Here is a 27832-nt window from a genome sequence, read left to right on the forward strand (position 1 = left end):
CCAGCCCCATGTCATGCTATGTCATGCCAGCCCCACGCTGTGCCAGCCCTGTGTCATGCTATGCCATGCCAGTTCTGTGCTGTGCCAGCCTCATATTGTGCCGTGCCAGCCCCATGCCATGCCAACCCCATGATGTGCTATACTGTGCCATGTCATGCCAGACTGTGCCATGCTGGGCTGCACTGAGCTGTACCGAGCCAGACAGACTATGCCAGTCCCAGTCTGTTCTATGCCATGCCGACCCCGCGGCATGCCAGTCCTGTGCCACAGGACTGGCATGCCATGCAGTGCCCTGCTGTGGCAGCCCCATGCCATGCTATGCCATGCCAGTTCTGTGCGGTGATAGCTCCATGCCGTGCCAGCCCCATTCTGTGCCGTGCCAGCCCCGGTGCCGGTGCTGATGCGCGTCCGGTGACGCGGCGGGGCCGCTGGGCGGCGCCCCTGGCGCACCGGCGGGGCGGACCGGGCGCACCGGGCGGAGCGGGCGCAGCGGGAGGCGGCGGCGGCGGCGGCGGGATGGACGAGCCCAGCATCCTGCGGCGCCGGGGTCTCCAGGTGGGCATGGGGCACGGCGAGCGGGCACCGCGCGCGGCGAGAGGGCACCGGCGGGGCGGGGGAGGGAGGCAGCGCGGGGAGCCCGGTCTCGGTGGGTCTGCGGCGAGGGGGTGCTCGGGTCTGCGAGGGGTGGGCGCTGCGGGGGCGCAGGGGGCGGGAGCTGTGGGTGGGAGGTGGGTGTTCGGGGTGCGGGTGTGCAAGAGGTGGGTGCTGCGAGTGAGGCGGGTGCTCCGGTGGGAGGTGGGTGTTCTGAGTGAGAGGCGGCTGTTCCGGGTGTGGGTGTGCGAGAGGTGGGTGCTGCGGGTGCGAGGTGGGCGTTGTGGGGTATGGGTGTGCAAGAGGTGGGTGCTGTAAGCGAGCAGTGTGTGCTCTGGGTGCATGTGAGGTGGGTACTGCGTGTGCAAGTGGGTGCTGCGGGTGAGGGGTGGGTGCTCTGTGTGTGCAAGAAGTGGGTGCTGTGAGCGGGAGATGGGTGCTCTGTGTGGCGGTGTGTGCAAGAAGTGGGTGCTGCACGTGGGAGTAGGGTGCTCTGAGTGAGGGTGTGTGTGAGGGGTGAGTGCTGTGTGTGAGAGGTGGGTGCTACGAGGGCAAGAGGTGGGTGCTGTGCGTGAGCAGTGTGTGACAGGTGGGACAGGAGTCAGGCACCCAGCACTGAGAGCAGGGCAGGGTGTGAGCCCCAGCCATGCCATGGGATGCTGATGGGGGGCACCCAACTGTGTGGGGGCTCCCATGGGAGCACCGTGGTCCCTCCAGTCCAGCACACAATGCCAGTCCGTGCCAAACCACTGTGCCAGCACCTCTCTGAACAGCTGCCCCATCCACCACCCTGTGCTTGTGCTCCCCAACCTGAGGGACACCCACTCTCCCTGCTCATCCTGCATCCCTCAGGAACCCTGGACACCCACTGCCATGCTCAGAGGGGTCATGACCACGGACCCCCCGGCTCACATTGCTGAGTGCTGAGCCGGATTTTCTGGGTGACCTCACGCCTCCATCTCCATCTGCAGTTCCCGGGGGGCCCGGGTGGAGCTGTCGGGGTGGTTGGAGGATGGCACGGCGCTGCCTTCATCCGAGCTGGCAGCTCCGCAGGCAGCTGTGCTCCACTGCACGCTCAGCCCGGGGAGAGCCTTGCCTGGGAGCTGCCCGCCCATGGATGGGGATGGACAGAGCCACGGCTGTGGGCTTTGGGGCTCTTGGCCGTGAGGGTCGCTCCTGGTGGTCCTGGGAAGAGCAGAGCTGTGGGCCCTGGCCGTGTGCCCCTGTCCCCACAGCAGGAGGGGTGAGAAAGGGCTCCTGCCAAGGACCTAATCCTGAACTGCTGAGCAGAAATGCTGTCCCTGATGCCATCCCTAATGCCATCCCTGATGCCATCCTTGATGCTGTCCCTGATGCTTTCCTCATCTGCTGATGGTTAATCCTGGCTTCCCACTGGGACCTGCTGATGGGAGACACACCATGCTGGATGTGCGTCCACATCTGCCAGCTGTGGGTGCTGACCCTGTGGCACTGCCCCACCGGGGTCCTCACGGCCATCAGGGATGCTCTGGGTGCCCTGGGGACACAGCATGGCCAGAGAACCCCTGGCAGTGATGGGTGTTGGGTGCCACAGATCGCTCTGCGCTCTTGCACCCATAGATGGGTGGGGAGGCTGTGTTGTGGTGAGTATGGGGGTGAGCATGGGGGACAAGGGTGTCTGTCCTCTGTCCCAGTGCCCCATCTGCACATGGCTGAACAGTAAAACCCTCCGTGTGACCCTTCCCTGCCTCTACCCTTGCGTGGGGGCTGGTGGCCGGTGGCACAGCCCCGGGTGTGGGTGGGGATCCAGACTGGGTGATGGCAGGGCTGAGTGAAGGTGCCGAGGGGCTCCCGCTCCATGCAAGGATCCCACATCCCCTTCCCCAGCCCAGGCCTGGAGTCACCCAGTGCAGCTGGGCGCACTGGGACACCCACCCCCACCCCGTGTACCCTCTCCCTGCACCCACGCCACCCCAGGGCAGACATGCACCCGTAGGCCCGGGGCTGCCGAGTCCCTGTGCACCCAGGCATGATGTCACCCGTTGCCATGGCAATGCTGCTGCATCACTGCATTGTAGAGCGCCCCAGTCCCGGGATTTCCACAGGACCTGTGTGGTGTGGGCAGCAGGATGGGGCATGGGTAGCCCAGAGGGACTGGGGGGTTTGTGTGTGCTGCTGGGTGTCCCCACATGGGTGGCAGTGGTCCCTGCCCTCAAGGAGGTCCCTGCCCATGCTAGGAATGAGTCTGAACTGCTCAGGGTTGTGGGACCGGTGGGCACAGGATAAGGGCAATGATGGGGCATTAACCAGCACTTGCAGCTGCCACATGTCCCAGCATCTCACAGAGAGCCAGGTCACACACCAGCCCATCCACAGAGCGTGCCGGTGGCATCTGTGATACTCTGGTGTGCCCAGTGGCACACAGGTAGCTGGACAGTGCCTGGCACACCAGGAGGATGGCATGGGCTGGGGTTCCTGCCCACAGCTGCCCTTTGGCCTGTTGCACCACCTGCAAGCAAACAGCTCTCACAAGAAATATTCCCAGTGGCTGGAAAAATAAACAACTCAGGGGCTGCCGGCTGCTCCCCAGTCCTGGGATGGGGAGGACGGGGTGGGAGACATGGCATAGCCACTACTCTGAGACTGTGCTCCAGATGGGTGTGTGGTGCTGCTCCCACTCCACTGCCTTCATGCCATTGCTCCTGGGCCTGGCCATCGGGCCATCAGCCCCAGGGACACTGGAAGGAGATGTTCCCTTGCGCCGGCCCTGGGCAGGTGATTTGTCACCCTCACCCTGGGCACGGTGAGTAGGGACTGACCCTGCAGTGACAGCCTAGTGTGACAGCAGGGGTGCTGCCATGTGGCTGGCAGGAGCAGGGGTCCTGCAGGTGGGCACCCTCCGATTCCCGGGGCCACACTCTGACCCCGCTTCTCGCTTTTCTCGTTGCAGAAAGAGCTGAGTCTGCCACGCCGAGGAAGAGCGTAAGTCCCTGAGCTGGGCCACCTGGGGCATGGGGTGGGGTGTCATCAGGAGGGACATGCTTGGGGACACAGCACCAGCACCACTGACAGCAGCAGAGATGGATGTTGAATGGCACCAGGGCTTGTTGTGCCCAAATCCAAGGTGGCATCATCATGTTCTCTGATACCTGATTGTGCGTCTGCTGGGATGTGCTGGGGTGTACTGGTGTGTACTGGGGTACACTGGGGTGTGTTGGGGTGTTCTAATCAGTATTGGAGTCTACTGGGGCGTACTGGGGAGTTATTGGGGTGTTCTAAGCAGTATTGGGGTGTACTGGGGTATACTGGGGTGTGGTAGGAGGCTGCTGCAAAGCTGCACTGTTTTTTGTGTTGGGGTGTGTTGGGGATGCACTGGAGAAATACTGGGGCTATACTGGGGCTGCGTTAGGGATGCACTGCAGCCACACCGGGGTGTTAGGGATGCACTGGGGCTGTATCGGAGCTGTGCTGAGGCTGCGGTGTCTCAGCAGCTGCAGCACCCCAGCGCATCCCGGAGCGCTCCGGTTCGGGGCCGCTGCTGCACCGGGCGGGCCGGGTTGGGTTCACGAGGGCCCGGGGGCTGCCGAGACATGCCGAGCCGTCCGGAGCCGAGCCGTGCCGTGCTGTGCAGTGCCGAGCCGCGGGGGCGGGCCTGGGCCCGGCGGGCCGAGCAGGGAGCCCCGTCGGGGCCGCCAGTGCCGCCCGCCCGCGGGAGCCGCCCAGCGCTGGGGCAACCGGTGCGGCGGGAGCGGAGTGGGAGCAAAGCGGGGCGGCGGCGGCGGGATGAAGTCGCGGCGGGACAGGCTGAAGATCCCCTCTCTGACCTTGGAGTGAGTCGGAGCCAGGGCAGGGCGCGGCGCGCCGGTACCGGTACCGGCCCCGGGGGCGGGCGGCGAGGTCCCGCGGCATCCCCGTCCCCCTGCTTCCCCGACCTGGAGCATCTCCCATCCCCGTCCATTCCTATCCCGCTGCATCCTCGCCCGCGGGCCGCAGCTCCCAGCCCCTCCTCCTCCTGCAACCACAGCCGCGGACCCCCGGTGACAGTCCCCGGTGACAGCACCGGGGCTAGACCGAATGTCTTTCCCCGCCGCAGCCTTAGACCCCGCAGCGTCCCTGCTGTCCCCTGCGCTCCCCCTCCAGCTCTGCCTCACTCCCACTGCCTGGCGCCCCTCTAGCCCCGGTCCCCTTCGCTCTTGGCCCCTGTCTCCCCGCGGCCATAGGCGGACCCTCCAGCACCATCCGGCACCCGCTGACGCCGCGCCGGCTCGTCTTGCCTTGCAGTTTGTCTCCGAGCAGCCAGAGCCCGACGCTGCTGAGCCCCTGCAGCCCCTTACTAACCCTGCACCCCTGGAGGTTAGACCTCCCCAAACCCTCCCTGGGCACCGCATCCACCAGCTCCGGGGAATCGACAGGGGGAGAGGTGAAGATGGGGGCAGCAAGGTGGGTCCCCCTCTCTGGGGATGCCGTGGGGGGCCCTAGAAGTGTACTGTCTTCTACAGGGCACAGAGGTGATGCGACTGGGGTCTGTTCCCAGCCCTGCACACCCCAAAACCAGCCAAGCTGTGCTGATGGGCTTCATTCTGCTACCAACTGATCCATTTTAGGGAACCCTAGTGGGAATGTTGTGGCAGTAGCTCAAGCACAGATTCCGAGCATCCCTGTGAGGGGGGAGCACGTCAAAAATGGCCCAGGGCACACAGGGCACTGTGAAGGGAGCAGGGTGGCAGTGGGGAGGGCGCCTGAGAAACCTCCCTCATCAGCTTTTCCGCTCTGCTGTGGGGAAAGATGAGAGTGGGGACTGCTCGGGGAGATGAGTGCCCCCCACCCAAAATGCCACAAGCCCCTGTGGGTGCTGCCAGGACCTTGCAGAGTGTGCCAGCTGTGCTCTGCCCCGGGGACAAGGTGCAGCAGGTGTGCTGGCACTGGCAGTCACACCCAGCCCTGCGCCCCATGGCACCTGCGGCACCTGCCTGGCACCCACGGGTGACACCGGTGCCTCCATCCATCTGCCAGGGAGAGAGGGATCCAGTGGGGAGCTCTGCTGCTGCTCAGCAACGGGCAGAGCCACCTGCTGTGGGCAGGAAGGCAGGAGCTTGGGTGCTGCCTGTGCTCTGCCTGCACAGGGGGCTCCCTGACTACTGCCCCCCTCCACTAGTCCTGACTGGCCACCCCTTGCCCCCCAGTGAGTGTGGCATGTGGAAAAACAATGTGGCCATGTGGATGCTCAGCTGAGGCTTTGGGGAGAGAGTTTTTGGGATGCTTGTGATGGGGGTGAGGTGGGGACAAGGACAGGCAATCTGGTGGCACCCTCGGGTGCCTCCATGTACTGGTGTCTCGTGGCTGCTGGGCAGGAGGTGAGGGGAAAGGAGCTGCCAGACTCAGTGCTCCCCTTTTACCATGCTGAAACCTTGCCCAGCCCAGCAGCACCAGGATTTCTGGCCGTGGCACTGGTCCAGTGAGTGTGGCGATGCCATCCCTCATGGCTTGGAAGGTTCCAGTGGCCCTGGTGTGCCACCATGCAGGGGTTTGTCACCGGCACTGAGGAGGATGGGTGTCACTGGGTCTGTGCTGGGGATCTCCCTGACTGAAGGTGAAAAGCTGGCGTGAGAGGGAGGCTTGCAAGGTGCTGCCGGGATGCTGCCGGGTGGGTGCCCTCTGAGGAAGCATCCCGTGGGTGGCAGGGTACTCTCAGGAAGCCCCAGGCTTTGGGGCTGCCCCCGCTGACTTGTGGGGGTGATATTTGTGCCCCTCGAATGCATCAGTGGCGGATGCTGCATCTCCAGGGTAACCTTGACCCCATTTTGGGGTGCTGCCCTTTCTCTATGGTAACCCCGATCCCATTTTGGGGTGCTGCCCCACCCTGCCCTTATTTTGGGGGTGATGCCCCTCCTCCACCACAACCCCAACCCCGTTTTTGGGCGCTGCCTCTTTTCAGCCGTAACCGCCCCACCCACCTCCGCTCCTTTTGGGGGTGCTCCCCCCGTCTCCATGGAAACTCCAACCCCGTTTCGGGGCGCTGCACGGTCTCCATGGTAACCCTGTCGCCGCTGGGCGGGAAGGGGCGGGAGGCGGAGGGAGCCCGGCCCCGCTCCCGGCTCCGCTCCCGGCCCCGCTCCGGGCCCCCGGCGCGGCCCCGCGTGGTCCCGGGGCCGCCGCTCTCGGGGCCGGTGGAGCCTGTCGGGGCCGGAGGACGCGGCCGGGGCCGCGATGTCAGACCCGAGCTGCTGGGGAGCCGCCCCGCCCGGGTACCGGGGCCAGCGGGCGGCCGGAGCCCTCCTCCAGCGCTCCAAGAGGTACCGGCGGCCGGCCCCGGCACCGGGGGTCGCGGAGGGGAGCGTCATCGGGGTGTGTTGTTTGGGGGGGGGTCTCACCGGGGTGTGCACCGAGGTGCGTGATTTGAGGGGGATTTCACCGGGGTATGCACCGGGGAGCTTGAGGTGGGGGGTCGGCGCGGTCGTGCGTGATTTTGGGAGGGCATGTGTCTTTGCACACGTGGTGGCTGGGTTTGGGGGTCTTTACACCACGAGGGCACCCTGGAGGTGTGTGTTTTGAGGGGGTCTGGGTGCACCGGGGGGTGCAGAGATGTGTTTGGGTTTGGGGAGGGCGGTGCACCCACGTGTGTGGTTTGGGGGGATGTCTTAGCACTTAGGGGGCACGTGGGGTGTGTGGTTTGAGGGATCTGTGTGCATCGTGGAGTGCAGCAGGTTGCTTGGTTTGGGGGGGACAACAATGTGCATGGGGGGATGGGCACTGGATTGTATGACGGGGGGGGGGCTGTGCACCAACATGTGTGGTTTGGAGGGGGCTTAGCATTGGGGAGGCACATGTGGGTGCACTGTTTTGAGGGGGCAGTGCCTCGGGGGGTGCACGCAGAGGTCTGTGCCTTGGGGGGTGTCTGTGCTCTATGGGGTGCACACAGAAGTGTGTATTTTGGGGGGGAGGCCTGTGCGTGGAGGGGTGCACACCCAGGTGTGTGGTTTGGGGGGCTGTGCACCGTAGGTGCATCTTTTTTGTGGATGCTGTGCACTGAGGGAGCACCCTTGGAACCCTGGGCATGGCGGGTGGTGTGGGCTGTGCATCGGTTTGGGTGCATTGTTTGGGAGTACAGTGTGGGGTTTAGGGTCCCAGGGCATTAGGTGAAGCGCATTTTGGGGTGCTGCGTGCCCATCCTGGGGGTGTGTGCGTTGGGGAAGGGGAGTGTCTTGCATGTACAAGGGGGAAACACCCCTGTGCCCCCTGTGCCAAGGTGGGCACCCACTGATGGGATGTATCTCGTGTGGCACATGGCCTGAGTCAGGGTGAGGGACCGTAGGGTGCCTGGAGGGGTGGGAAGAAGCCAGAAGTCTGGGAGGGCAAAGGACTCATATCCCCTTTGGCAGCGGGGCTGGGGCAGTGATGGGGGGGGGCCTGCATAAATGGGGTGTAAGAGGGGTCTCCAGCTCCAGTGCCAGGCTTGACCCAGGCTGGCTGGTGGAACATGTCCCCAAGGAAGGGGACAGGAGGTGCAGTCAGCACCCACTGAGCCCCCCAGGCATGGGTGGTGGAGGCCAGGACCTCTATCCAGCAGGTTTGGGGGGCTGTGTCTGGCCCAGGCATAAAACCTTCCCGAGGCTTTGTGTAAAAGAGGTGTTTAAGACAGCGCGGAGGCAGAGGAGAGAGATTCCCCTTATGAATGTCTCTCAGTGTTAGTGTGAGCTGGCACAAAGCAACACGGTTGCTTAGCAAATGAATCCATCCCATCCCATTCCGGGAAGGCTCCTGCTTCACCTGGGCTGTGGGAATTCCTGCTGCTGGCACACAAGGATGGGTGAGAAGGACAGTTAATAATTAAGAAAAGGCATTGGATGGGGTTTTCCAATCTGGGGCGGCTGAGCGGGGGTGGGGGGGCTGGGAGAGATGTGTAATTGGAAAGATGATCTAGGCAGTCATCTGTCTCCAGATGAGCATGATGAACCTGTAATTCTCGTGAAGGGCAGAGGATTTGCTCTTCTTTCATTGGTATTCCTAGAATCCACGGTGAGAACCACTCTGGCCTATTTCACGGTGGGCAGAAAGCATATGATGTTATTTAGTGGGATTAAGAGGTTTGAGGGATCCTCACTTCTCAGGGGTGGATGCTGAGGGGGCCGGTGCAGGGCAGGGGAGCTGGTGGTTCCATGGCTGGTGGGGTTCTCCTTCTCTGTGGATGCTGCCCGTGGCTGTTCACACCCCGCACGCCGCAGGAGAACTGGCCAGCACACGTAACAGGTACCATTTCTTTCCCACCACCGGGAAAACGTGGCACAGGGACATGCAGGGATGCGGCCCAGGGTGCTGAGCAGTTCCTTTAGGCTGTTTTCTTGGAGTGGAGAGAAATAAATAAGTCTATACCCAACTTGTTACCCTGTGATTCCCTTTAAGGATTTGGGATTTTGCCCTTGGGAGGTGCCCAGCATGTTGCTTGGTGCTCCAGGGTGGGTTAGTAAGAGCATCCACAGTGCCAGGCTTTTGGGTGGGGTGGGATGAGGGTGCAGAGCAGCTCCACAAAACAATGCCAGGTGCCTGGTGGGGATGTGAGGATGTGGTGGGGTCGTGCATGGCCTGTGCCAGGCAGTGTGTTGCATTTCACCATCCAGACCCTGGTCCCCAGCCTTCCCCATCCCAGCCCATCCCAGCCCCATCCCTGGAGGCAGCCGAGTTCAGCCCTGTCACAAGCCATGAGGACAAATGCCACAGAGAAACTTTGGATGCAGCTGCTTGGTTCAGCAGGTTTCACAGTTAAACATGAAATTTATCCTGCTGGAAAGCGATTTTTCCAGGACGCAGTGATCCGTGGCACTTCGCCAGATCTCCAGGCACATAAGTGCCATTCGGGGGATGTGGAGGGAAAAACGTCCACAGCCAGCAAGGAAGGGAGCAGGGAGCAGTGACACGTGCTCCCAGTCACACAGCGGGAGCAGAGCCACCTGCTCTGCCCTTTGAGACTGTGGCTGCTCCCTTATCACCGCCCAGCCCTGCCCTGCAGCTCCTAACACCCTGCACCCTCTTTGTCCCAAACCGATGGCTTTCTGCCTTGGATTCACCCGCCAGCAGTGCCCCACACCGGACTGGCATCTGGCACATGGTGCTCTACCATCCTGGGAAGTTTTACGGGTTGGATCCTGCAGGAGAGGAGAGGGAACTGCAGCCCCTTTGTGCATGTCCTGATGATGGCCCTTCCTAACCCTCGATATTCCTCAGTGCTGACTCTGTCACCCAACCCCACTTGCCCAGATCCTGGCAGAGCCATTTGCCACTTAGAGACATCAGTGTTGTGCTGTGCAGCTGGATCCTGCTCTTCCCTCAGCTCCAAGAAGGCAGCCTGCAGGAAACCTCCCAGGAAGTGGATCACAGCCCCAAGGCTGCCAGACTTGATGATCCTTGTGGTTCCCTTCCAACTCAGGATATTCTAGGATTCTGTGAAGCTGCCAGGTTCTGCTCCATCTCCTGCCTGTGACCATCCTGGCTGTGCCAGGGCTCGGTGCTGATGTGGTGCCGGTGCAGTGCGGGACATGCCGGTCCCTCCTCACAGGTAGCCTCAGGACAGGTGACACATTGTTTTGCTCCTGGCTTTGGGGTCACACTGGCTCTCACACACTTTCCACATCCTTTGAAATAAGTGCTGGATGGCAACAGCAGTGCCACAGCCGAGGCAGCCTCAGCATGAGCAGAGCGGGAGATGCTGACAACGATTTTCCACTCCATTTTTGGTACCAAACATGCAATTAAGTGATGGAGGCAGAGAGGGCAGCAGCCCCAGCTCCTGCCTTCAGGGTTTGGCAGCTCCTCTCTGCCCTGGGGCTTGTTTCTAGCCCGAGGTTTCCGTGCAATGAAGGATGGGAACCAGCTGCAGATGATGCATCAGGCGAAGGGGGGTTAAAGTGGCGCAAGATGGTTGTGGAGCTGAGGGTGGAGCGCACGGAAACAGGAAACATTGGCCTCGGTCTGTGTCACCATTACTGGAACTTGCTTCATTAAAGGTTTGTTTTCACTTCCAAAATGAAACTGAGCAAGCAGGAGGGAGTGCCTCATCCCCTGGGCTGTCCCCTCTGCAAGACACAGACACATGTGCACCCCAGTCCCCGTGGCAGGACAGGCAGGCAAGCAACACCAGAGCTCTCTGCAGCCCTCCTGGTTCCTGAGCCTCTGCCTCTGCCACTGCGGGGGTGGGGCACGGCTGCTCACACTGCCTCGGTTTCCCATCCAAGGATGTGGGTTGTTGCTGCCCCGGGGTGGGTGCTGGGCTGTGAGTTTGCAGCTGTAGTTGAGGTTCAAGCCTGTGTTAAAGTGAGAAAATCAAAGGCAGAGGGCAGGAGTAGGGTTAGATTGGATATTAGGAAAAAATTCCTAATTCTTACTTCTACCTGTGAGGGTGGTGAGGCCGTGGCACAGGTTGCCCAGAGAAGCTGTGGCTGCCCCATCCCTGGAAGTGTCCAAGGTCAGGTTGGACAGGGCTTGGAGCAACCTGGGCTAGTGGAAGGTGTCCCTGCCCATGGCTGGGGTTGGAATGAGACGAGCTTTAAGGTCTCTTCCATCCCAAACCATTCTGGGATTCTGTGATTCTAGGAAGGGGTGAATGGATAGAAGGGGAAGGTTTCTACCTGCTCCCTGCAGCATCTCACTCAGCCCAGGTGCTGAACAGGAGTCTCCAAGCCCTCCAAAGGCACTGCAGCTCCAGGTGAGCTCAGGGCAGTCATGGAGGGGTATGTCCCAGAGGGACACCCAGACACCCCTCATCCTGGGTGCAGGGAGGTGCGAAGGAGGGTGCAGCCAGCAGAGAAGGGTTTTGGGGGCCCCAACCAGCCACCCTGGTTGCTGGCTTGGCCGAGACCTTCAGATTGAGCAGAAGAGCTGAGGCTCCTGGTTTGAACCCCACTAAAAGCACAGCAAGAGGAGCTGTGCAGGGGGGAGCTGCCAGGGGGAGGTGAGGGGTGCTGGGTGTCAGTGTGGACTCTGACCACATGTGTAGAGCTCTGACCACGCCTTGCTGGTGTTGGCTGCTCACTGGTGCCTTGTTCATTCACCTGGAGGGACAACCTGTTGTGAAATACTGTCCTTTACACCCTGGATGCTGTCCATGTGCCATTCCTATCTGGTTTTGGGATGCATGGAGAATCCCCCTTTGCTCAGAGTTCATCCTCTCAGTGTTGTGGGTGTATCTGGCCTTGGTGTGATGTTAAACGATGTCCTTTAATTAGCAGCATCTCTGTGGGTTCCTATTCGCAGACTGGTGAGGAAACTCGATGTCTTTGCAGCCTGAGGAAGCGGAAATAGAGGAAGGGGAAGGTTGTCCTCGTGCTTGAGCTTCTGCTCTGTGCCATGGATATCTGCACTTCCTTCTTGTCAGACTGAAAGAGAACTTAAATGAGCCCCATTTCAAATGGGGCTGAAATGTGGGAGTGGGGTGTGACAGGAGTGGAGCTGCAGCTCCCCTGTGGGAATTTTTGAGACTGAGCCACTCTTGCAAGGCAGCCTTGGGCTCAGGGCTTGGGGAAGGGCTGAAAAGAAAAACGAAATTCCTGCAAGGGTTGAAATCCTGTGAGTTGGGAGGGTGGGAGTGGAGGTGGGGATACAAAGACCCAGTGCTTGTGGATGTGGCCTTTCGGGGATGCTCTGTGGGAGGCTGGGATGTGGTACCAGGATGGGAGTTTTGGAGTGTTTGAGCTGTCGCGGTGCTGGTGCTTCTTTTCACCTGGTGCTGGCACATGCGGCTTCCTCCTGCTACCAGGGCATCACAAATGCCTGGAGATCCCACAAAATCTGAGGGAGTCAGGGGCCAACTGTCCCCTCCACTGTGACATGGGGACCACCAAGTGTAGGGAGGTTTATTGGGGTAATTTTCAATGCAATGGAGCAGGTCAGGTTGTGGCCACTTGGCATTTCCTCTCTTCCTCCTTTTACATCCCTTTTTCTGTTCCTGCCCTCGGGCTGTTGCCAAGGGGCCGCTGCCTCTGCCCTCCCCAGCAAGCCAAAACCAGAAGTGGGACCTTGATGAGATGGTTCATTGTTAAAAATAACCCTGTTGGCCCATCTCCAGCAGCGCTGAACCTGGGGATGGATCTTTCCTGCCGTGGGAGATCCATAACAGCAGTTGTGTTCTGTGGCACGGGGCTCCATGTACAAGCAGATCCTTACATCCCTGAGCCCAGACAGCTCTGCTTCCCCAAGTTAATTCCCGCTTTTTCTTCTCTAGTTGCCGAAGCAGCAATAGGAAGAGCTTAGTGGTGGGCACCCCCTCTCCGACCCTCTCACGGCCTCTCTCCCCCCTCTCCGTGCCAACAGGTAAGGGATGTCCCAGTGGGTGGGTTGAGCATCTCCCAAAATCACTCGAATATTTTAGAGGAGTGGTGGGGGAACCTTCTCTTCTGCAGCCTCTTGTTATAACCAGTGGACTGGCTCCTGGCTGCAGGTGCCTTTTCCAAGAGGGAATAGTTTGGGAAGTGATTTGCCCTTTCTTTCCCCGGAAGAGCAGCATGTAGCATCACACTAGGGTGGGTTTTGGGGTGACTTTTCCCTGTTTCTCCCTACAGCTGGGAGCAGCCCCTTGGACAGTCCACGCAACTTCTCTGCCAGCACCTCCATCAACTTCCCCTTCGCTCGGAGGTGAGCTTCCAACCCTATTCCCAGGCCAGTAATGTTCACTAATAAATACCATCTACCAACTGAGACTGTTCAGTTGATCTCAAGTGATTTGGTTTGCTTCTATTTTTGCTTTTTTTCTGCCTAATTTCTGGTCTGGTGGTGTTTGCTCTGCTGTGATTGGTTCCTCCCTCCATACCAGCCATGCTCCTCGGACTGACAGGTGAGTACCCAGGATGGGCAGGGTCTGCATTTTGGGGAGGTGTCTGCTCCACATCATCACAGATCTTCTTTTTAAAGTGTTCAGGGCCAAGTTGGATGGGGCTTGGAGCACTCTGGTTTAGTGGAAAGTGTCCCTGCCCCTTGCAATGGAGTTGAAATTGAATGGTCTTTAAAGTCCCTTCCAATCCAAACCAGTCTAGGACTCTGTGATTCTTTGTTGCATCCCTAGATGGGAGATTTTGCCCCAGGACTGGGCTGTCTGCAGCTCTGGGAGCAGAAACATCCCTGTTCCCATCACACTGTCCCCAGCCACGTGCTCAGCCCCGACTCCGACCCGCTCCAAGCGCTCCTTATGGATGGTCAGCAGATGGCCCTGGATGGATGCTCATCCAGGTCCCTGCAGAGGCACATCTTGCTGCATTCCCTCTCCAGCCCACACCGCTCCAGATGCAGCCACCAAAATCCTGTTGAAGCAATTAATTAATTGCACACATGGAGGCTGATTTTAAACCATCGATCGTCACATGGAAAAATGCTGGAGGCTCATGGATTGTTTGCACAACTTGTAACAGAGTGAAAAACCAGACAGCAGGTGGGGTCAGGAGTTTGAGAGTGCCATCAGTGAGGGGATTGAGGTGGTGCGGAAGCCAGATCCAGCACCCTGCCAGCTCCTGGAGTCCTTGACTCCACACGGGAAGCAGCAGCGGGAGGTGAAGGGCCTCGACTTGACCTGGATGTTCCCTATCCATTAAAAACATGTCCAAGAGGAAGCACTCGCCTACGTATGAGCGGTTGCCTTCCTGTTTATAACTAGGCTCTGCTCTGTGGTGCCTGTTGTCTCAGGATGAGTCTTTGGGAATCCCGGATTCTCACCAAGAAAACTCCCAACAGGCTGAATTTTGCTCTAATTAAAAATCAAATGCTGGCAGGATTTTGTTTTTTTTTTACCTATCTGAAGTGGATTTGAGCCAGCCCCAGTGCTGTCCCTTTGCAGGGACCCTACCCACTGTCACTGTGCTCACAGACACCTGTGTGCCAAGGGTGCAGAACAGCCCCCCTCACCTGCAAACCCCTTATTTCACCTGATTTCAGTTCCTTCTGAAAAGAGGCTTCAGGACTTTATTACTCAAACCTGAATCCTCTTCCCCATCTTTTTGCTCTGATGTTATTGATTTGCATTTAGATGTTGGGTTTTGCCCTGTTATGTGATTGTCATGTTTGCACTCGCAGGACTGATGGCAGAAGGTGGTCACTGGCTTCGTTACCCTCCTCTGGCTATGGGACCAACACCCCCAGCTCCACGGTCTCGGTAACATTTGCTTTCTCAAGGCAGTAGCTGATAAGAACCTAAACCCCCTTGATTTTTGGTGAAATGCCTCCTGAGAGCCCCATGGTGCCAGTTCCTAGGCAATCTCCCAGTTCCTAGAGGACTGTGTGCTTTAGCTGCATCATGCTTCCCAAATGAGCTTTTAAGAAAGTCATAGGGTTTGGCTAAGGGCTCACAGCATCCCTGAGGGTCACAGTGTCCCTGGGGCTTACAGCATCCCTAGGGGTTACAGTGTCCCTGGGAGTTAAAGCATGCCTGGGAATTATGGTATCCCTTGGCTTGACAGCATCTCCAGAGTTACAGCACCCCCAAGGTTACAGCGTCCCTGGGGTTACATTATCCCTGGGAGTTAAAGCATCCTCTGGCATTACAGAGGATCTGGTAGTTACAGAATCCCTGGGTTTACAGCACCCCTGGGAGTTACAGTGTCCTTGGATTACAACATTCCTGGGATTACAGCATCCCTGGGGTTACAGCATCCCTGAGGTTACAACATCCCTGGGTGTCACGGGTCCAGGGTGCACTGGACATATCCTGACCATGCAGTGGAATGGCCAGGCAGGAGCTGCGTGGGAAGCTGCAGGTACAGGGGATGGGGCTCACTGGAACCAGACTGGGTGGTCGAGTGGGGGAATTGGGTTGGGATTGGGCAGTGCAGACCTCCCAGGCAGTATGGAGTTTGCCTTCTCCATACTTCACATTCCCGAGCACAGACTGTGCTACCCATCAGTATTTCCAGCCTCCTAAGAGGCTCCAAGGAATAATTTCCTCGTGGGCTTTCTGATTTCAAAACAAAAACCACTGGGAAGCATGGATCCATCTCCTGATCTCCTGCATCTCTCTCTCTTCCCAGTCATCTTCATCCTCCCAGGAGCGCCTGCACCAGCTGCCGTACCAGCCCACCCCCGACGAGCTGCATTTCCTTTCTAAGCATTTCCGCAGTTCGGAAAGTGTCACGGACGAGGAGGGCCGGCACTCGCCCTGCCTGCGCCCACGATCCAGGAGCCTCAGGTACAGCACCCACTCTGGGAAGGCGCCCATGGTGCTGCCAGGATGGTGCACGGGGTGCTGGCGCATCCAGCACATCCTCTGAGCTGTTCCTGGCGTGTCCTGGTCCTGCTAAGCCTGTCCCAAGGTGTTGACCCCCATTTGGGTTTTCCCTTTGCAGGGAAGTGGAAAAACTGTGGCCTGAGGTTGTAGGTGTCTCATGCCTGGAAATATTCAAGGTCAGGTTGGATGGGGCTCTGAGCAACCTGGTCTAGTGGAAGGTGTCCCTGCCCATGGCGGGGTTGAACTAGATGAGCTTTAAAGGTCCCTTCTGACCCAAACTGTTCCATGATCCTTGGGGTTAAAGCATCCCCAGGGCATTACAGCATCCCTGGGGGTTACAGTGTCCTTGGGGTTACAGCATCCCTGGGGGTTACAGCACCTCTGGGATTTACAGCATCCCCAGGAGTTACAGTGTCCTTGGGATTACAGTATCCCTAGGGGATACTCCATGGGCATTAAGATCTGGTTCTCAGCATCTTCTTGGCTGTTGGGACACGACATTGCTCTCCTGGCAGCAGACAGCACCTGAGAGGGAGGTTTCCTGGGGCTGAAGCTGGAGAAAGTGGGATTTGTTGTTGGTTTGCAGCCTCTTGCTCAATTGTCTGAATGGTTTTGGTGGTGAGGAGGGGACTGCCAAGCAGAAGCCCAAGTGGTGGCTGTCCTTGCCACCACTCAGTACAGTCCTGACCTGCTGGTAAAAGGTTAAAAATCCCATTTCTGGGCTTGCACCAGGAAACATCACCTTTGTTTGCTGGGGTTGGCCTTTGCCTCTGCAAAAAAAACCACAAGGAATGCAGGTGAATGGGCATTTGTGGGCTGGAGAGAGGAAAATTTGGGGAGAGGATCAAGGCAGTGGCTGTAGCATGGTGTGACCCGACCCTACAGGCCTGCTGAGCTCCACACTGGTTCTCCAAGACCTATAAAATGAGCCAACCACATTTCCACTTGTCCAGCACCAGAATGTTTTGCTTTTTGCAGGGGATGTTTTGGTTAAATCCTCTTTTCCCTGTGAAAAAAACTCCGTCCCTCTTCGCACCAAAGGCAGAGCCACAGTCCTGCATGTTGCCAGCTGAAATTTCATTAAAACCAGATTAATTATCTGCCAGGGTTTTGTAGGTGGTGAGGTTTTCACCAAGGACGTGCTAGCTCTTGGTTGGCACAGCAAAGGCTGAGCTGAGGTTGGGCTGGGGCTGGCAGTGAGCGGCCTAGGTCTGGTTCTAATCCCCACATTTATTATTTTATAGTGCTTAATGAGTTGCCGGCAGTTCCTGCTGCTTGCTTTGCAGAACGGGATCACCAGGAAGGGGCTTGGGAGTTGCAGTGTTAGGTGAGGGTAGGAGAAAAGCCATGTTTAATGAAGCGTCCACCACAGGGTTTGGTTGGGTTTTTTTTTCCTGGTGAGCTGGAAAAAGGGCAACAATGGCAAGAAATTATGGGATCCGGAGGAAGGAAAGGACGAGCTTGTTCTTCAAAGCCAAGTGGAAAATCCAGCCTTTCAGCTCTAGATTTTCAAGTGACTTGTGTTTGGAGACCTGGGTTTGCAGGAGGTTGACCTTCCATGGACCACATCCCAGGGACTCCAGATCCATGTGCAGTGGGAGGGATGCTGCTGGAAGTGCTGGCCCAAGGCTGATGGCTCTGTTGGGATGAGCTTTAACCACTTGGAATCAAGAGTTAGGAGGAGGGAACAAATTGCTCTCCAGGGGTAGTAGTAGCTATTTGCACAGATGTAAATGACTTGAACCTCACAACACAACTGGTTTCCTCCCTCTGCAGCCCTGGACGGACGAGTGGAACGTTTGATAATGAGGTTGTGATGATGAACCACGTCTATAAGGAGAGGTTCCCCAAGGTAACTGCCAGGACTTGAGGGGGATGGGCACATTAGTCCCTCCATGGCGTCCTGACAGCATCTTCTCCAGAACAGCTTCTCCTCTGTGCTGAAGTATGGAATGCATGGGTAGATACTGGGGGCTGTTGAGGACACTGGAGGCATAATGAGCTGGGGATGCAGGGACCTGTGGGTCTGCCTCATCACACAGGCAGGAAGAGATCTCTGGAAACTTTGGTGGAGGCTGCTGGAAGCTAGGTCCCAGGTGAAGCCATGATGTGCTTGTGGATATTGGAGCTGCAGGAAGTGGTAGGATGAGATCCTGGCTGGCCAAACCCAGTGCAGGAGGTGGTAGGATGAGATCTTGGCTGTCCAAACTCAATACAGTAAGTGGCAGTGTGAGATCCTGGCTGGCCAAACTCAATACAGAAGATGGTAGGACGAGATCCTGGCTGGCCAAAACCAACACAAGAGGTGGTAGGATCAGATCCTAGTTGTCCAAGCCCAGTGCAGGAGGCGGTAGAAAGAGATCCCAGCTGGTCAAACCCAATGTAGGAGGTGGTAGAATGAGATTCCAGCTGGCCAAACCCAGTGCGGGAGGTGGTAGGATGAGATCCTGGCTGGCCAAATCCAATGCACAGCATGGCTACATGTGTTCCCAGGCATCACCATCCATTCCTTGCAGGCCACAGCCCAGATGGAAGAGCGTCTGCAGGACACCATCACCAGCTTCTCCTCGAGCAGCACTCTGCCCCTGGCAGATGGAGTGCTGGGCTTCATCCACCACCAGATCATTGAGCTGGCCCGTGACTGCCTGGCCAAGTCCCAGGGAGCTCTCATCACCTCCCGTTACTTCATGGAGCTGCAGGAGAAACTCGAGAAGATGCTGCGAGATGTGAGTACGGGGGCAGTTCCCTGCCTGGTGCCACCTCCTGATGCCACCAATACACCCCTGGCTTCTGTCCCCTCTCTGGCAGGCTCAGGAGCGTTCGGAGAGCGAGGAGGTGAAGTTCATCGACCAGTTGGTGAGGAAGCTGCTGATCATCATTTCCCGTCCTGCTCGACTACTGGAGTGCCTGGTAAGACATGGATTTGTCTTGTGTTTCATGGTCTGGAGAGAAGCCAAAGCCTCCAGGGTGCCCCATCCCTGGAAGTGTTCAAGGCCAGGTTGGACAGGGCTTGGAGCAACTTGGTCTAGTGGAAAGTGTCCCTGCCTATGGCAGCAGGGTAGAATGAGATGAGCTTTAAGGTCTCTTCCAACCCAAATCATTCTGTAGTTTTCAGGGTTTTGGGTTTTTTTGGCTGATGTGCTGAATTTCTGAAGCACTTGCCTTAGTGCTGTGGTTCCTTCAGCTGGATGGAGTCACGATGCAGTGTGCTGTTGATGTGCTCTCCTTTGTTTTCCCGCCAACTCATGGGCTACATTGTTTTTCCATCACTCTTGACATGGGGAATTATGGGGGAATGATGCATCCAGGGGGAACGATATATCCAGGGTCTATCCCCAGTTACAGGTGTCACCTGCAAGGCCTAGAGAAAAGTTTTAATCTTGCAAAATCTCTCTCCTCAACTGTGCTTGGTTTTCCCCATGCAGGAGTTTGACCCAGAGGAGTTTTACCATCTCCTGGAAGCTGCAGAAGGACATGCCAAAGTTGGCCAGGGAATTAAGACTGATATTCCCCGATACATCATCAGCCAACTGGGGCTCGTCAAGGACCCATTGGAGGGTAGGGAAACACTTGGGTTGGTGGCCCTGAGGTCTGCAGTGAGCTGTAGCCTCCCAGTTTGACCACTGAATGGGCACTGGGAGATGGGAGGGGGGCCTGGAAGGCTGCGCTGGTATCATGGCAGGGGGGTCACAGAAGGACCAGGATGATGTCCACGTCCTCCTGGCCAGCCCCACATCTCTCATTATTGCTTCCAACGCGTTCAGCAAAGCAGATTAAGCTCGAAAACACTTAATCCATGGCCCTGGGGGGGAACCATAATCCCCAGAGAATGCAGGAATGACTATCAAAAAAAAGAATTATATAAATGTTTAACCTTGTGTTGAACCTCTTAACGTCATGACCTGGATTTCTCCATACAATGGCTCGAGCAGAGCACATGGCTAAATCCCTGCAGGATCTCTGAGTTTGGAAGGGGAGTGGCTGGGGAGGGGGCAATTTTGGTGGGGGTCTTGAGCATGAAGAAAATGAGAACCATCCCTGTCACCTGCAGAAATGGGCCAGCTGGATCACTTTGACAGTGGGAACACCATCACGCCAGAGAACGATGATGCCTGTGAGGTGAGCGTGGTCCAATGTCTGTGTCCCCACCTGTGCCTCAGCTTCTTCCTGCCTCACCCCACATCAGAGCTCCTTGCAGCAGCTCCTCTACTGTCCTAGACTGGGATATGTTAATTTGGGTTGTCCCCAAGGGTGACTGATGGATTCAAGGGTAATATCTCATAGTCCCTCATCTGGCTTCTTGGGTGGACAGAGCTCTTGATCTGCATCTCAGGCTTCTGTTTTGGGGTTTGTGGCTGGAGAGGGCTCTGGCAGCAAGAAGCGCTTAGAGGTGATAATGGTGCTGGGTGAATTCCTGCCTGCAGTCACAGCTCCAGAACATTGGGAAACATTAAAAACCTTCTGTGTCTTCTTCAGAGCCAGCCTTCAGTCACTGTTCCACGGAGGAAACCCTGCGAGGGGGACTTTGAGACCATCAAGCTGATCAGCAACGGGGCTTATGGGTGAGTTGGGAAGTTCCTATCACTTGTCTCCACCCATAAACCACTCCAAAGTCCTCCCTGTCCAAGCTCTATGGTCTGTGTGGTCAGTCCTGGTTGTTGGAGGATGTGTTTTGAGGTGCAGCCGTTTCACTGTCTCCAGGGCTGTGTACCTGGTGAGGCACAGGGAGACACGGCAGCGCTTTGCCTTGAAGAAAATCAACAAGCAGAACCTTATCCTGAGGAACCAGATCCAGCAGGTGTTCGTGGAGAGGGACATCCTCACCTTTGCAGAGAACCCCTTCGTGGTCAGCATGTTCTGTTCCTTTGAGACGAAGCGACACCTCTGCATGGTGATGGAGTACGTGGAAGGTGAGAAGGGGGCTGGAGGGTGCAGTGAGGAGGGGAGGATATCAATGTCTGAGCATGGAGGAGACCACCTGGACACCTCTTGCCCTGCTTTGCTCCAGGGAGCAGAGGGAAGCACCAGAAGATGCTTTTGTGACCCTGAGTTTCACCTTGATGAGGGTGATGGCCGTGGTCACCTAGAAGAGCATTTGTGCCCCATGCCTGGGGATCAGCTGCTCTGAGGAGGGATGTGAGGGTCTGGCTGGAAGCCTGCTGGGCCTGCTGACCTTCCTGCCTTCTCTGAGCCCCTCCGTGTGCCTACAGGGGGGGATTGTGCCACGTTGCTGAAGAACATGGGCCCACTGCCTGTTGACATGGCGAAGATGTACTTTGCCGAGACCGTCCTCGCACTGGAGTATCTCCACAACTACGGCATCGTCCACCGGGACCTCAAACCTGACAAGTGAGGACATGGGTCAGGTCTGAGCAAGGGTGGGGTTGGATTTGGATGGGCAAGAGAAAGCCAAGAGGATAGGGCAGAGTGAGGTAATGGAGTTTGGTGCCCAAAGTCCTGGTTCTGTGCTGTTGCCCCAGGACCTCTGGTCCTGGGGTGCAGCTGGTCCTTCTCAGGTCTCCCCAGAAGCAAACAGCAGCGTTGTGGGTTGTCTGTCTTCTCCTGCAGTTTGCTCATCACCTCCATGGGCCACATAAAGCTGACAGACTTCGGTCTGTCAAAGATCGGCCTGATGAACATGACCACGAACCTCTACGAGGGACACATGGAGAAGGACACTCGGGAGTTCATGGACAAGCAGGTGCGAGATCCTGCTCCACTTGGCTTGACCTGCCATCACTGGGGTGGCCTCGGGACTTGTTGCAAAGGCCAGTGCAGAGGTGTCAGGCACTGCTTCCCCACGTAGGTGTGTGGCACCCCGGAGTACATTGCCCCCGAAGTCATCCTCATCCAGGGCTACGGGAAACCCGTGGACTGGTGGGCCATGGGCATCATCCTCTACGAGTTCCTGGTGGGCTGCGTCCCCTTCTTCGGAGACACCCCCGAGGAGCTCTTTGGCCAGGTCATCAGTGGTGAGTCTCAGTGGCAAGTTTGCTCCTTGGCTTGCTCTTCCCAGCAGCTGTGGCTTGTCCTTAACATATGGGGAGCTTCATTCCTTCATGATATACTTGTGTGAACCATGAAGGAGTTCCTCAAGCTTTGATTTCCCACTTTGGGAGGATGCTTTACCTGCTGTGGTTCCTAGGGGACTTTCCTGTTGCCCAGAAGTGTCCAAACCCTTCCAGCCACTCCAAACTCTTTCTCCTTTTTCCTCGCAGATGAAATTATGTGGCCAGAAGGGGACGAGGCTCTTCCTGCAGACGCCCAGGACCTGATCACACGGTTGCTGAGACAGTGTCCCCTCGAGCGCTTGGGCACTGGTACGTGTGGCGGCCCCCGTGTAGCACTCAGGGGGTGACCTGGCCCCCCAGTTCTGATCGAGCTTGGGCGGTGTTGAATCCAAAGTGTGTCCTGCCACGTTGAGGGTGCTCAGAGGTCTCCTGCTCAGGGTTCACCTCAGGAAGGCTGCACAGGGCTCCAGTCCATCCTTCCTAAGCCATTTGCTCTGCATGGAGGAGAGATTGTGCCACTTGGAATGGGAGCAGGAGCATCCTGGATCCTACTCTGTACCCCTGATGTGGGTTTCTCTGCCTGGCAGGAGGTGCACATGAGGTGAAACACCACTCCTTCTTCCTCCATCTGGACTGGAATGGGCTGCTGCGGCAGAAGGCTGAGTTCATCCCCCAGCTGGAGTCAGAGGATGACACCAGCTACTTTGATAGTGAGGCCAAATCCATTCCCTTCCCCCTGCTGCCAATCCATTATTCCTGCTGCACTTCGGATGCTCCTGTGGTAGATGAGAATCTCCTGGGTGAAGCTGGCCCCTTTACAACCAAAGCCACAGAACAGATGGAATCCTCTTTCCAGGCTTCTCACCCTTACTAACTTTCTCCCCCCAAAACTCCCCCGGGATTTGGGACTGGGCTGTCACCCCATGGGTGTAGGTCCCGCTTGGCAGAATGTAGGTGTTGCAGGCAGGGTGGCAGCCCTGCCTACTCTGGCTCTTGCTTCCAGCTCGTTCCGAGAGGTATCACCACTTGGATTCAGAAGATGAGGAAACTAACGATGAGGAATCATCGGTGGAGATTGGGCAGTTCTCCTCCTGCTCCCACCGCTTCAGCAAGGTGCTCCAGTCCCTCCTCTGGCATCCAAAACACTTTGGCACTGCAGCCAGTGCGATTGTGCTGAGCATCAGTGTTTTGGCTGACACTGGATCACCTGGATTCCCAGATTTCTGCTCCTTGCTGACAGCTCCTCTCCTCCTCAGGTGTACAGCAGCTCGGAATTCCTGGCGGTCAACTCCAACCTTAGCCTCTCGTCCTCTGACCGGAGTCACAGCGATGAGAAAGAGGAACGATGGGACAGGCACTCAGGAGATGAGGACAAGAGCAGGCCAGCAGGCACCGAGCCCCGGTGCGTGGTGAGGGGGAGATGGCGTGGGCTGGTGCGGGCTTCTCTTGTTGCCAAGGGTTTGTGCCAACATTGAGAGTTTTGTGCTGGGACCAAGGATTTGTGCTGGTGGTTGGGGTTTGTGCTGCTGCCAAGGGTTTGTGCCAGGACTGAGAGTGTGCAGAGGGGCCAGTGGGAAGTGTCCTGGGGTGCTGAGGATCTTGGTGCCATCCCCCTCACCCATCTTTGGTAGTCCTGAGCCCTCCTGCTCTTGCCACGCAGGCTCCGCTCCTGGACATCCTGCAGCTCCACGCCATACACCTCCCGGCACGAGCGGAGCCGCAGCCCCACTGTGCTGCCCAGTACCCTCAGCCTGGACACTATGCCCAAGTTTGCCTTCTCCTCGGAGGATGAGAGCCCCTGTGTGGCATCCACCAAGCCAGAGAGACCCAAGTTTGTGGTGGGAGACCCCGAGGTGGGGACCAGCGGTGTGGTGAAGCAGTCGGCATTATCCGGTGCGTAGGCTGTGGGCACCAGTGTGGGATACTCCAGGGCCACCCAGGGTTCTGCATGGCGTGGAGTGGCTTTTCCGCATCCCCAAACTCTCTTTCCTCCCCTCTGTGCAGCTGATCTTGCCAACCTCAACCGCATCCGCCTCCGGAGCAACAGCACCGGCACCAAAAACTCGACTCCCCGGAGCCTGGAGCCGAGTGGGGGCCGTCGGCTGAGCACCCAGAAGGATGTGCCGGAGAGGCAAAGAGCCTCACTGGGCAGCCGTGTGCCCAAATCTGCCTCCGTCTCAGCCCTGTCCCTCATCATCACATCAGGTCTGTGTGCTCCCTGGTTTATCCTGGATAGGGGCTGTTGTATGGTTTTCCCGGGCTGAGCTGGCTTCTCTGACTTGCAGATGACTTCGGTGGTGGTGCCTTGATGAGCCCCATCTCCCCTCACTCCCTCTCATCCAACCCCTCTTCCCGTGACTCCTCCCCAAGCCGGGACTCATCCCTCGTCATCGCCAGCCTGCGGCCACCCATCATCATCCACAGCTCGGGGAAGAAGTACGGCTTCACCTTGCGGGCCATCCGCGTCTACATGGGCGACAGCGATGTCTACACCGTGCACCACATGGTCTGGGTACGTGTGGAGAGGCACTGGTGGTGCCAAGCATGGCATTTCCCAGTGGGAAAACCCCAGGAGGAAACTTGCATATGAATAAAATGCTTATCTTCTGATGGCAGAGCGTGGAAGAGGGGAGCCCCGCGCAGGAGGCAGGGCTGAGAGCGGGCGATCTCATCACACATGTGAATGGAGAGTCTGTGCTGGGTTTGGTTCACCGAGATGTTGTGGAGCTGCTGCTCAAGGTGAGTGTCCAGAGCTGCTCTGCTCTCCTGGAACTGGGATATCAATTCAGCAACTCCCTGGCATCACCTCCGCCGGCTGGATCTGGTGGCAGGAGCTGGTTTGGATCCGCTCCTGCAGTGATTTGTTCTCCATCCCTCAGAGCGGGAATAAAGTGGCCCTGCGCACCACAGCCCTGGAGAACACCTCCATCAAAATAGGGCCCGCGAGGAAAAACAGCTCCAAGACGAGGATGGCGCGGAGGAGTAAGAAGAGCAGAAAAAGGGATGGCCAGGAGAGGTGGGTAGAACTGGGGTAGGATAAGATTGATAAAAGTTTGACCTGGTGTGTGCCATACCATGGGGATGCTCTGGATATGCCATGCTGAGGTGTTCAGTGGGATCTGGTCCTGCCAGCTCTGGGTCGGATGCTCTGGATCTGCCATACTGGGTTCTGGTCCTACTGGCACCAGGTCGGCAGACTTGGAGCCACCAGCTTTAAGGAGAAGCCAGGATTATTCTTGTCCCCTGCAGTAGGAGAAAATCCCTCTTTAAGAAGATCTCCAAGCAGTCGTCAGTCCTGCACACCAGCCGCAGCTTCTCCTCCGGCCTCCACCACTCACTGTCCTCCAGCGAGAGCCTTCCAGAGTCCCCCACGCACAGCCTGTCCCCAGGTCCCACGACACCCTGCCGGAGCCCTGCTCCCGACCTGCCCTCAGGTACCTCAACCACAGTGAGGGGGGATGTTGGTGAGGGGCAGGGTGGGATGCTGTGTGTCCCTCTATCCCTACAGTGACCTGTTTCTCTTTGTGTGGCAGACGCTGTGTCCCCGCAGAGCACCTCTCCCTCCTCCAGCACCCCAACGTCGCCCGCCGGCCACGTGCGCCCCAGCTCCCTGCACGGGTTGGCCCCCAAACTGGGCGGGCAGCGCTACAAAGTGGGACGTCGCAAATCCACCAGCAGCATCCCCCCCTCGCCCCTCGCCTGCACCCCTTCCTCCTCCCAGCGCCCACCTTCCCCCCAGCGCTCCCCATCTCCACTCCCTGGGTACCCCAAAACCCCCCACTCCTTCCAGGGCAAGACCTTGTCGCCCCCCACCATTGTCCGGCAGAGCTCCCGCCCCCGCAGCGCCGACTGCCCCCGCTCCCCACTCCTCAAGCGTGTTCAGTCAGCCGAGAAGATCGTCACCATCCTGGCTGAGAAAAAAACCTGTGGCGGCCGCAAGCTGGGGCTGGAGATATCCCCAATGGACAGGGAGGCCATTGGGGAGGGAGAAGCGCTGCCCTACCCAGGGGAGCACGGTTATCACCCCACCAGCTCCCGGCTTGGGGAGAGGCACGACCGGGACCAGGAGATGGTGGTCATGCGGCGCCTGAACCTCTCTGAGCGCAGGGACTCCTTCAAGAAGCAAGAGGCAGTTCAAGAAGTGAGTTTTGACGAGCCGGAGACGGTGCCAGGAGGCGAAGATGGCGGGAAGAGTGAAGACGGGTCGGGCACAACTCTGCAGGGCGGCAGCACGACCGGTGCGGAGCTGCAGCCGAAGTTGAAGCCCAGCCCGGTGCCGCAGATCGCGGTGCAGGGCTCTGAGAGTGACGAACAGGAGCCGGCGGTGCCCGAGTGGGAATGCCAGGGCTCCTACCCCATTGGCAGCGCCAAGCAGCCACACGGCAGCATCCCCCTGCCGTGGTGGAACGGGTGTGAGCACCGGGACCGTGGCTCCCAGCAGTGCCAGAACTCTGGGGAGGGATCAGTGGGCCACTGGGAAGCACCGGCACGGGGCCAGGAGCTGGCAGGGGCTCACATCCCAGCGCCCTAGGGTGGCACATGGAGCAGGGCCAAGCACATATGAGCCCCACGCTGGCACCAGGGGGTGGTTCAGGCTCCCTGTGGCATCCCACTGCCTCCCTGAAAATTCCGTCCCATGCAGCATATCCATGAGAGAAACATCCCCAGAGCCACTCTGGACGTCGGCGCTGGGCGGGCACTTCTCCTCCCTGTGAAGGCTTTTTGTACTCCCTGAGAGATGCTCATATTTTTATAGAGACACAGGAGCTTTCCCGGTGGTGGTGTTTCTCCCGGCTGGGCCCCACCCTCTGTGTACAGAAAGGACTCGATGCAAATATTCCTTAATTAATTTATTACTTTTTATAAGCTAAATGGGCAGTGCAGGACTGTCACAGGGTCCAACCCAGCTCTGAGAGTCCCAGCCTTTTCCGTGTGTCTCCCAGCTTCCAGATGGATGGCACACTGTTTTCTAACCTTGCAAAGACCCCACTCACTTTTCCCTACTTTCTAACTTTGGTTTTATCTGGAAACACCCCAAATGTCCTAAGAAACACAAATTCTAACATTTAAAATTAAAACAAACCCCCAAACCTACAGTAACATCTCCCAAACACTGGCGCTCCGGGTTGGGATGCAGAGGGGGGATTTTATTTGCATATGGATCATCAGATGATGAACATATGGGTCATTTTATAAGTGTATAGTGGATGTAAAGGGTTTAATTATTTTATTGGAGCCTTTTGGAGCCACCAGGCTCCATTGGCCCTTCCAGGGGTAGAAAAAGAGAGACATTGCCACAGGGTCAGCAACTGGATGTGAATATTAATGGGATTTTTAGGGTCAGTTTTTGCTCTTTCTCTGTCCCCAAATCCTGTGGTGTTGGTTGGTCAGTGCATAGACACCCAAAAAAATCTCAACTTCTGCTTTTTTTTTTAAACAAAACCACCCCAAGCCAGTGAGCACCTGTAATTTGGGAATTTTACCCCCTTGTCCCCCCCTTGTTGTTCTATTCAGCAAACTACAGCTCAGCCCAGCATTTCTCCCCCATTTCTACCATTTTCTAGGATATAAATGTTCCCATTTGTTAATGCATGTTCTGGCTTTCCCCCCACCAGGCATCACCATGGCCCTGGTGGGTTTTTGGGCTGCGTGTTGGGGTTATTTTGTGCACGTGTGGTTTGTGCCAGGCTCCGTATCCTGATTCTCCCGTTAAACTGGTGCCGTTAAACCCCCCAAAAATGAGCCGGCAGAGCTGCTCCATGTTTCCTTTGCTTCTTTCCTCCACTGTCTGCGTGAAGGTCTTGGGAAGGCAGCAGGGTTTTGGGAACACACCGGGGACCCCCTCCCCATGGGAAGGGGGGTTTGGCTGTGCACCAGATACGGTGGGAAAAGGAATTTTTAATGGAAAATGTCTCAAAAGCCAAGGGGAACCGTGTCTTTCTGCCCAGCGCCCGGCTGTGTTCCTACCTTCGGGAAGTTTTATGCTGGATTAAAATCGTCCCTTGCGCTGAGCGTGGTGTCCAGAGCCGGGGTGGGATCGGCACTGCTGGCACTG

General features: G+C 57.7%; 1 protein-coding gene across 7 annotated transcripts; it reads left to right on the forward strand.

The window, feature by feature from the left end:
- The first annotated feature begins 82 nt into the window (after positions 1-82).
- On the forward strand, positions 83-27788 carry MAST3 (microtubule associated serine/threonine kinase 3). 7 transcript variants are annotated; one of them, XM_064637093.1, is made up of 28 exons: positions 83-555; positions 3521-3552; positions 12782-12870; positions 13119-13191; positions 13370-13390; positions 14620-14698; positions 15570-15727; positions 17543-17618; positions 18283-18492; positions 18575-18676; positions 19192-19324; positions 19818-19885; positions 20243-20328; positions 20468-20676; positions 20977-21115; positions 21335-21467; positions 21573-21738; positions 21985-22086; positions 22365-22487; positions 22781-22890; positions 23034-23179; positions 23438-23670; positions 23782-23982; positions 24063-24289; positions 24394-24516; positions 24657-24793; positions 25027-25211; positions 25311-27788. In XM_064637093.1, the coding sequence occupies exons 1-28, from the start codon at positions 235-237 to the stop codon at positions 26306-26308; spliced, it is 4680 nt and encodes a 1559-aa protein (XP_064493163.1). In that variant the 5' UTR covers positions 83-234; the 3' UTR covers positions 26309-27788. The 7 variants fall into 7 exon arrangements, with proteins under 7 accessions (XP_064493163.1, XP_064493164.1, XP_064493165.1 ...); XM_064637094.1 differs by having other exon boundaries at positions 25030-25211; XM_064637095.1 differs by lacking the exon at positions 13370-13390.
- The last annotated feature ends 44 nt before the right edge of the window (positions 27789-27832 follow it).

Source organism: Pseudopipra pipra, chromosome 27, assembly GCF_036250125.1.
Source record: "Pseudopipra pipra isolate bDixPip1 chromosome 27, bDixPip1.hap1, whole genome shotgun sequence".
NCBI classification, from domain to species: Eukaryota; Metazoa; Chordata; class Aves; order Passeriformes; family Pipridae; genus Pseudopipra; species Pseudopipra pipra.

Bases quoted from the DNA above. Each gene is read 5' to 3' on its own strand.
- MAST3 (XM_064637093.1), top strand. From the start codon at position 235: ATGCCGACCCCGCGGCATGCCAGTCCTGTGCCACAGGACTGGCATGCC. The intron at 3,553-12,781 runs GTAAGTCCCTGA...TTTCTTCTCTAG, and splicing joins CTGCCACGCCGAGGAAGAGC to TTGCCGAAGCAGCAATAGGA. The intron at 22,087-22,364 runs GTACGTGTGGCG...TCTGCCTGGCAG, and splicing joins CCTCGAGCGCTTGGGCACTG to GAGGTGCACATGAGGTGAAA.